This window comes from Triticum urartu, chromosome 3A (genome assembly GCF_056163025.1).
Source record: "Triticum urartu cultivar PI428250 chromosome 3A, HENAU_Tu73, whole genome shotgun sequence".
Lineage (NCBI taxonomy): Eukaryota > Viridiplantae > Streptophyta > Magnoliopsida > Poales > Poaceae > Triticum > Triticum urartu.
Genome location: NC_141875.1, coordinates 552578522 through 552588043, shown reverse-complemented (window position 1 = coordinate 552588043; position 9522 = coordinate 552578522). Strand labels below are relative to the sequence as shown.

The window sequence follows — 9522 nt, the reverse complement described above, 5'->3', positions numbered from 1 at the left end:
CCGAACGCGTCACGACCGCTCGCTGGAGCGCTCCCAGCGCTGAGTGGAGCGGAGTGAGTGATTTCCCTGGAGTGGTCCGTTGCCGAACAGGCCCTTAGAATAGATGAAGAGTCGTTTCCTCGGTGTTGTCTTGGCACAACTCACATTTATATGATGGTAGATAGAAAGATTTTCTGTGCAAAATATTTCTTGTACGGACTCCATCATGAAGAAGGAGCCAAAAGAAAATCTTGCGACACTAACACGAATATCCACAAAAAAGTCAGAATTTTTCGGAAACATTTTAACATTTTTCTTTTGCGTATTGTTCATCCGGGAGCAAATGCTCCCGGGAGATTGTTCTGAAAAAAAATACCCGCGGCTACAAAATTGTTAAGCATGAAATGCAACATCCAATCAGATCAACTCAAGCACCCGAGGTTTTATGCTTGTGCTTGCCACAAGATTATAGGTAACACGAGTGACACTGATAAATCACTTTTATTTAGGATGCCGTGGTGATCGAACGGCCAACCGACAGAACTGCCATTAAAGATTGATTGATGAGGGAGTAAACAAACATGAAACGAAGGGCCAGTAACCACGGATCAGAGCCCATCGTCGTACGCCACACCCGTGCCCTTGAGCCAGTAGCCGCCCTGGATGAACTGCCCCACGGTGAACTGCACGGCCACGCTCCGGTCCGTGATGACGCGGTACCCCGGCCACTTGACGCGCCCGGCCGTGCCGGCCCCGGGCCCCTCGTTCGCGTACTCCCCGTAGAAGAGCGTGCTGAGCGCGAAGTCCCCGTCCCACTCCAGCCACCCCCTCGGGTGGACGTGCGCGCCCAGGTACGACTGCATGTACACCGTCCGCGAGTAGGCCTTCCACGGCCGGCCCAGGAACGTCGGGGACGCCTCGGCCACGGGCGCCAGGTCGTCCGCGGGCACGACGCGGCACCGCTGGAGGGATGTGCCCGTGTTCTGGTTCGGGTCCGTCCTGCCCTGCGCGGTGACCGCGTTCTTCTGGCCGTGCGCGGGCCGGCGCGCGGTGATCACGCAGTTCTGGAGCACGACCGCCGCGTTGCCGAAGACGAAGTCGACGGTGCCGGAGACGAAGCAGTCGCGGTAGAACTGCCGCAGCTGGTGCGTGTAGAGGGTGTCCTGGTAGCCGTCGACGCGGCAGCGGTTTATGACGGCGCGGTCGGCGCTCACGCGCAGGGCCACCGCCTGGTGCTTCTCGGGCCCCGCCGTGTTCTCGATCCTGAGGTCCTGCAGGATGACCCCGTCGGCCGCCACGGCTGCAACATTCGAGTTCGACACACACAACCGTTAATCCTTGACGACTGTCCGCTTAATTCAGGACGCCATTAGCGGCCTTGCATACTGTTGTAAATGCGAGCCATCCATGGGTTCGACCGTGCAAGGCGATCACATTCACATGCTTGCTTTCAACCAAAGAGTGGAGAATCCGTAACGACCTTTCAGTACGTATACTTGTAGTACTACATACGTACGTACGTACGTACACGTGCAAAATTAATTGTGCGCCTTATGCCTGCGATGCATCACCGGCGTGCTTAGGAGAGCTGGTTAGGTGGTGGCGGAAATAAAAGCTAGCGCTTTTGATAACTAGTTGTAGAAAATGCTCGATATGTGCTATTTTTCTATGTGTCTTCCATCACTGTGTATGTGATCTAGATCTCGCTGTCCATTCTTTTCGGGTAATAGTTGGTACTAATCGTAACGGTATGGCGCAGCTACCACCGGCAGCTTCATTCTTTATACTTACTCTATCTCGTAAGAACAGGTACCAAACTTGTCCAACTAATTTAATTTAGGTGACTGGTTTACGGCCAGCAATCAGTGTATTGACTGACATAAACGTATGCACACCGTACATCTTGTATGCATGTTCTTGGCAAAACAGATTGATTTTGTGATGCCAAGATCGTCTCTATTGCACTAGCTAGAACGTGGCAATGCAAAGGCCGAAAGGCAGCAGGGTTTCAGGCTTTGATGCGGCCCTTCATCATGATAGAAAGAAAGAAGAAACTAGTAAAGTTTATCGAACATACTAAAGGTGCAATCGCGGTCATAGATGGGGAAATCAGTGCGAATCTCGGAAAGGCACAAAGCTAAGAGAGAACACGAAGCATCCTTACCTAGAGTGGCCGAGTTGAAAGTGGTGGCGCCGTCGACCACGTTGCGGCTGCCGGTGATCACTGTCGCGTCCATGCCGTCCCCCACGATCATCAGCTCGCGCTTCTTCTTCCCCACCTCCAGGTTCTCCTTGTACACCCCCTTCTTCACGTAGATCACGTACCGGCTCTTGCCGCGGTCCGGCGCCGCGTCCACCGCCGCCTGCACCGTCTTGTACTTGCCGCTCCCGTCCTTGGCCACCACCACGTCCGCCTGGACGGCGCCGGCGCGTGATCCTTCGAGGAGCGCACGGTCTGCAGTCGGCACCCACGATGGAAGCTCGTCTACCACCTCGGCGAGCATGTCGGCGGCGGCCGTGCCAGAGCCGACGGCGTTGAGCACGGCGAGCGACGCGCTCGCGAGGGACTTGAGTGGCTCCAGCTGCGCCCCCACGGCGTCGCGCGGTGGCCCGTCGTCGAGGCCGTCCAGGCACGTCACGTGGTCGGTGAGCACCGCGCTGAGCCACGTCCGCGCGTCTTCCGGCGCCACCGAGGCGTGGTCCGCCGCGCCGGCGAGACGGTCGCGCGCGAGCTCCATCAGGTGGACACAGTCCGCGAGCGCCGCGCGGTGCCTGGGGTCGCTGGCGCGCCGGTGCATGTCGGCCACCGCAACGGCGGCCGCGTCATGCTGGTCGAGGGACCTGACGAGTATCGCGCGAAGCACTTGCACCGGTCGGCTCGGGCGGGCGTCCGGAGACGCCAGGACGGCGTCGGCGACGATGGCGTGGCACGAGGCCGGGTCCGGGGAGTTCGTGCAGAGGTCCACCGTGACCGTGGCAGGGCTGAGGAGGAGGAAGGCGGCGAAGCAAAAGCAAAGCAGACTAGATAGGACGATCGGTGTGACCAAGAGAGCTTTGCTCGCGGAACAGCTTCTTTGTGGTGGAGAAGAGAGAAGGGGCTCGTTGATCGGATCCATGACGATTGTTGTGTAACCGATTAGAACTTGGAAATGCACTTGTCGAGTCTGTGTTAGTGGGTTATATAGGCGAGTGCATGATCTGGCCAGCTTAGCAGCTCTACTGCTTTCATGAATTTGCTCTGCGTAAGAGCTGTGGGATGTACTCGGTGCAAAACTCGCTTTTCAGCCCGAAGTGTGGTTTAGAACATCTCCAATGGCCGCATAAAAATTCCGTGCCCAACAAACATTATAGCGTGCACTGTAGCACTTTTAATGCCCCGGTACCAACTTTGCTTAGGCAGGCGTTCAAAAACGCGCGCCCAAAAGACAGACAGTGCAAATTGTGAAGCGGACGCAATCTGGCGCCCAAAATATGCTGCGCGCGATAGCGTTTTTCAGCGCGCGCCCAAAAACTTTTAGCGCTACAGCTTCTGCTGGAGCTGCCCGGCGCCCAAAAAACTAAACTTTTAATGCGCGAAGCTCTTTTTGAGCGCCTGTTGAAGATGCTCTTAGTTTGTGCGAGAAGCTCTTTACGCTCAGCAGTCTGCAGCGCATGGTTCACCGTACAACTGTTCAATGCCCGGAAAGGGCCAGATTCCAACCATGTCTGGCTTATAGAAGCCCATGGGGAAAAGTAAAAGTTCATTTTCCCCACAAATATTGGCCAGTGCTATGGGTCGGCCAGGCGGAGGCAGCCACCCATCGGCCGTCTCCCCAAGGCCCTGCACGCGAACCAATCTGTGGTTGTGGTGGTTAGGTGGACAGTGGCATTCTCAACCCATCAGGGGTGATTTCCGGTGATATGCTTTCAGTGAGAGTCCTGTCGACTACGAGGTGTTTATGGTGATTTCATAAAATTTCATAGAGATAAGTGTATGCACGTTTATATAAACGCTTGTGTCTGTACTGTGTTCAGAAAAATAAAAGGCCCTGCATGCTGTGTTTATTTACATGTTTGCAGCACCCTCGTAGCATTTTCTCACGCGGTATGTAGAAAATAGGCCGGAATGAACGTCGCAACATTTCACATATGTCAATGCAGCAAAAAAAAATATGCGACAAGTATCGACCAGGCACAGTAAAGTTGTCGAGGAAAAGCCCTGTATGCAGCATAAGAGCCAACAGTCGCAGCAACAAAAAAAACACTTGCATCATGAACGCTACATTCGCCATAGGCATCCAGTGTCTTTGCAACATATCATCCGTGTGCTTGCATTAAATACCACTTGAGTTCACAACGTGTCAAAATAATGTATGGACTTTTCTTTCTACAAAATCACAACCATACGCCTTCATACTCACCTCAACATGCCACAATAAATGGAAAAATTATTTCCTTTCTATTATGCTACTAATATTTAATAAGTATTTTACAACTAAACAATAATTAAATACAATCAATTATGTGTTTTTAGTTTTACTTCCTATATTATTAGTGTCGATATTAATGTTTCATACAACCAGATTTCATTGAATTATATTGCAACCAATTCACGTAGAAAAATGCAAGCTATCATCTAGTATATTACTCCCTCCGTTCCACAATACTTGTCATGGTTTTAGTTCAGATTTGAAATAAAACTAAAACCGCGTCAAGTATTTTGGAACGGAGGGAGCACTAAATAGCTGATCCTCAATTTCTCTCAGCATGCCACCTCAACATGTACCTATGCATAGGAAAAGATTCACCTCAACATGGTAACCATGCAAAAAAGGGCCCGTCAAACATGCAACCATGCATGTGAATATTCAACAAATAATTTACAACTATAAACACAATTATATTACATGAGGCACATCCCACTTAGTGTCTGAGTTGTCTATCACGATCCAACGGCCTAGGAAGAACATTTTCAGATTTGCACGAAAACTGAGTTTCCATCTGATACATTGCCACTATACAATACACATATACAAATAAATGCCATATGTATTTTCCCTTTTTTCTTAAAATTATTAATCCAATATTAATGTTTCATACAGCAAAAAATTATTGACTGTATCACAACCAATTCTTGTAGCAACCCCAACGGATATATCATTTGGTATGAGTTAATTTGTGGTCCACTAGCTCGTCCATGGTGAACTAGTGGGTGATGTGGCACATAATCCATCGTGCACTAGGCCCATTATCCCTACATCAAAGTGGGGTTTTGCTTGCCGGCTTGCTTCACACACTTGTTGTTTTATTGCCCCTCAAAAAAAACTTGTTGTTTTATTCCTCTGTCAACTTTGAGATGTTGACACTAGTTGCTTGGACTTTTATTACCTTAGCTTGACCACATATATAATGACTTGGACTAGATAGGACCGTGGGTAAGATTAGTTTTACTCTCTCATACTCAAATTATTTGAAGTTCTAAGTTTGTTACAGGTAAAACTTCTTTAAATTCGACCAAGTCTACAAAAAAAAGCCAACATCTACAACACTAATTAGTTCAATAGATTCGTCATTTGATAAAATGTTCTTTCTAGTTAAAAAATCAAAAATATTTATTGAAATTTGTGATCTGTTTTTTAAGTCGCAAATATTTTACAAATTGTGAAATATTATATTAAATTCATGACTTTTTTTTCAGTTCACGAACATTTTATCAAATTGAGGAAATAAAAAAGTATTTTAATGTAACACTTCAAAATAAAAAAACATGTGAAAAAACCATTCAAAACCCCCCCATCAAACTCTCAGCATCATCGCACTCTGGGCCAGCCCTTTCCACATTCAGGCAGGGAGGGAGTGCGTGATTGCGGCAAGAGCTCATAATCAGCACCTTGAACACGCAAGTGGAGCAAGCCTCGGCATAACTTTGCGCATCGCTCGGCTTGACGCGCTCCCTCTCCTTGCATATGATTTATCTGCTGATTTTCATAAAAAAAGTGGACACTCCGGATTTTTGTATACTAAATAAATTTATAAATTCATTTTTTTGCAGATCTAAGAAAGCTAACAAATTGTTCATAAATTTGAAATTTTTCAATACTTTGGAAAAAGTTTTGTGGATTTGCAATTGAAAAGGTTCAAGAATTTAAAGAACAACAAAAATGAAAAGAAGAGGAAAAGAAGTAACTAAAAATAAAAAGGAAAAGGACAATCAAAACTGGAAAGAAAACCGAAAGAAAAAACAATTAAACGGAAGAAAAATGCACCGGGAAGGAGCTTCCAAAATTGTAATGCAACTAGGCAAAGAAGAGAGGCCTGGTTGGAAGGGACGGCTGCGGCATCAAGGTCAAGTAATGAAGAAGGATCTTGGAAGTCCTTGTGGAAAACGGAGGTATCCGGAAAGCTGAGAATGTTCTTGTGGCGACTCGCCAAACAATCAATCCCCACTGAGGATATTAGGGCGCACAGACACATGGCCACTTCAAGCTCATGCGGCTTCTGTGGCGCCCATGACTCGTGGTGCCATTCTCTCCTCGATTGCACGGTATCCAGGTGCATGTGGGCGCTAGTTGATGAGGACTTAAGTGCAACTTTGGTTGCTAACACAGAAACAAACGCAAGAAACTGGCTGTTTACCCTTATTGAAACACTCCAACATGAACAGTTCATAAGAGTTGCAGTCACACTTTGGGCAATTTGGACGTCGAGGCGCAAGGCAATCCATGAAGGGATTTTCCAAACTCCACATGCAATATATAATTTTATCACACACTTCATTGGTGAATTGGATGTTGTGAGAGAAGGGGAGCCTAGAAGAACAGGGCCAATTCAGATAACAAGTGCCTCGCAGAGACCAAAAGCCTCACCAGAGAACTTTGTTAAAATACAAGTTGATGCTGGTGTGAGGGCCTCAAGAGGAGGATCGGCGGTAGCGGTATGTCGTGACAGAAATGGGACTTATCTGGGAAGTTCTGCACTGGTGATTGCGGGAGTGGCGGACCCAGCAACCCTGAAGGCGATTGCTTGCAGAGAGGCTATTGCGTTGGCTCAAGACTTAAATGTGCAGCAAGCTATGATCACTTCAGACTCGAAGCAAGTCATAGGAGATATCCATGGAGGGAATCAAGGAGTATATGGTCTGATTATATCTGAAATAAAAGCTAGAGCCTCCCTCTTAACTTGTACCTTTTCTTTTGAAGGTCGTGCAACCAATATGGATGCACATAGATTAGTAAAGTTTGCTTTATCCTTAGCTCCGGGACGTCATGTATGGCTTGGCCAGCCTCATACCCCGACTCGTATCCCACACTTTGTGATTTTTGATTAATAAAGTTTGGCTTTACCCCTCAAAAAAAAAACCAGCGCTCGCGAAACATGCAGGCGCGCTTCATACAGTTGACGCGGAATGTTGACCAGCACTTAATGTGTTAAATATGAAATGTCGATTGTTCCTTACCCAGCGCATTATGCGTGTTATGGGACCTCTTGCCTAACTCACTCTCTTCATGCATGAATAAGCCTAGCGGGTCTTTTAGATTTATTCTACTGTACAAATTATCAGAATGTTTAATGGGCTTGCTTCATATAAATGGACTCATCTTTTTATATATATATAAAATGCAGCAGAACCTCTTCTGGCCTCTGGATCTCTGTGTAGTGCCATTTTCTGCGAGGTGCACTGTTTTTCTGTTTATTTTGCGCTGGTGCACTGTATTGGCATAACCGCAAGCACTTTTTTTTGCGGTGGAATCACAAGCACGTTCTACACAGCAGAGAATCTAGAATACAACCTCTGTAACTACTAAAACGACTTGTAAAAAAAATGCAGGGGCAGTAATTCGATAGCACACGAACCATTCCCAAGTTTAACGCAGTCATTTTCTTCTGACAAGAGAGTGGAAAATTTCAAATTTCAGTTCGAAGTACACCACGTACACCACGGCCACCACCAACTTTATTATTCATTCAGGATGCTGCTACATGAACGTAATGTAAAGAAAAGAATGAGCGCGAAAAAGCAAGGGCGTCCATCCACGGGGCCAAAGCATCCAAGCATCCACATCCTTTCGGCAACCCCACGCGACCCCGCTCTGCTATCCGTAGTTTTTTTCTCGAATACGCATAGCATGCGTATCATCCGTAGTTGAGCCGGAATATGTCATTCTGCACGAAGAAGCTTCCCTGCTCGTTGGGCACCAGCTGAAACATCTGGGCAACACAGGCCAGATGCCCAGATCAACATCCAAAACACATCCCAGAACACAAAAGGAGGCGTGACTGAGAAGAGATGGGTTTCTTAGTTACCTGGCTGAACCTGAGCTGGTGCTCCTCGCCGGCGAGCTGGAGGTTGCCGCTGACGAACACGAGGATGGCGCCGGGGAAGGAGGGCGTGGGCTGGCAGTCGATGGTGCAGATGGAGTGCCGGCATTGCTCGAAGGGCAGCTGGGCCAGCTTCAGGCCGATCTCCGCGGCGCCGGCCACGCGGTGGCCCTCGAAGGACAGGACGGAGGTGCCGCCGTAGAGCGCGGCGAGCGCGCCGCGGTTGCCGTCGAACGTCTGGTAGTAGTACTCCACGAAGGCCCTGCCAACCACGTCGCACTCGCTCCCCGCTCCCCCGCCGCCCTCCTTCCCCTGCCCGTCCATGCGCTCCGTTGTATTAGCTCGGCGCGGCTCGACCTCTCGTGCTCTGGACCTCCGCAGCTGCAACGGACACGAGCGCTCCGCGCCCCGGCTTTTTGTAGGCGCGGCGCCGTATGGGGCGAACGATTTTGTGCAGTCGGAATGAAAACTGCTGCTTCGCTTTGCCTTTATTCCGATCGCGTAGATCGCACGCGGCACGCCCACTCCCACTCTGCCAGTGCGTGGAGTCCGCGGACGGAAGGGCGGAGTAGGAGGAAAGGGACAGATTCTTCAGCAGAAGAGCCGATGAGTTAGCAAAAACTTTGAAAAAAGTTTATCAAACGAAATTCAAAAAATCTGAAATTTTGCTACATCAAACTTTATCATATGTTTGAGGTTCTTGCCAAGTTTCATCGAAAAATAACATCCGAGGAGCTTTCACCGAAAAAAACAAATTCACTGCTGAAAATAACATCCGAGGAGCTTAACCTTTTTTCACTCGGAGTCTATGTCATGGTTGCAAGAAAAGTACTGATTCGCAATAGTCCATGAATGGTGAAGAATGATAAATCATTTTCGGGTGACATATTGTATTTGTCACAAAATAATACTCCCTCCGTCCTATAATCAGTGTCAAAACATTCTTATATTATGAACAGAGGGGGTATGTACTAGCTTGTTCCAGAAAAAGGGAAGGTGCGTATAGTTTGCTCAATTTCACAGATGGTATATGAACTTGTTAAGAAAAGGTTATGTATATCCAAGAATTTTCCCACTCACTCCGTCAGGTTGAGCTCAAGAAGACAGATGGTATATAAAACTCAACCAGTAGCTGCATTTACCCAGCCGGTGGTTGCTTTCGGTGAGTGAAATGTGACATTATGTCATCCTTGCGTGGCCATAGGCACTTTCACCGACCAAACCAAATGGGATAGCACATGAGCA

General features: G+C 48.2%; 2 protein-coding genes across 2 annotated transcripts; both read right to left on the bottom strand.

Moving 5' to 3' along the window:
- Positions 1-401: 401 nt before the first annotated feature.
- Positions 402-3286, bottom strand: PMEPCRA (methylesterase PCR A). The gene is made up of 2 exons (XM_048708865.2): positions 2144-3286; positions 402-1279 (listed from the first exon to the last, which is right to left on the bottom strand). Exons 1-2 carry the CDS (start codon positions 3093-3095, stop codon positions 588-590), a joined length of 1644 nt encoding a protein of 547 aa, XP_048564822.1. The 5' UTR covers positions 3096-3286; the 3' UTR covers positions 402-587.
- Positions 3287-7890: 4604 nt separating this feature from the next.
- LOC125548714 (nuclear transport factor 2B) lies at positions 7891-8724 on the bottom strand. The gene is made up of 2 exons (XM_048712266.2): positions 8263-8724; positions 7891-8166 (listed from the first exon to the last, which is right to left on the bottom strand). Exons 1-2 carry the CDS (start codon positions 8599-8601, stop codon positions 8092-8094), a joined length of 414 nt encoding a protein of 137 aa, XP_048568223.1. The 5' UTR covers positions 8602-8724; the 3' UTR covers positions 7891-8091.
- Positions 8725-9522: the final 798 nt, after the last annotated feature.

What these genes read in the sequence shown, in the direction of transcription:
- PMEPCRA (XM_048708865.2), bottom strand. Translation starts at nt 3,095, where the DNA reads ATGGATCCGATCAACGAGCCCCTTCTCTCTTCTCCACCACAAAGAAGC. An exon ending in TTTCAACTCGGCCACTCTAG is followed by an intron (nt 1,280 to 2,143) that starts GTAAGGATGCTT and finishes CGAATGTTGCAG; the next exon opens with CCGTGGCGGCCGACGGGGTC.
- LOC125548714 (XM_048712266.2), bottom strand. Translation starts at nt 8,601, where the DNA reads ATGGACGGGCAGGGGAAGGAGGGCGGCGGGGGAGCGGGGAGCGAGTGC. An exon ending in ACCAGCTCAGGTTCAGCCAG is followed by an intron (nt 8,167 to 8,262) that starts GTAACTAAGAAA and finishes TGTGTTGCCCAG; the next exon opens with ATGTTTCAGCTGGTGCCCAA.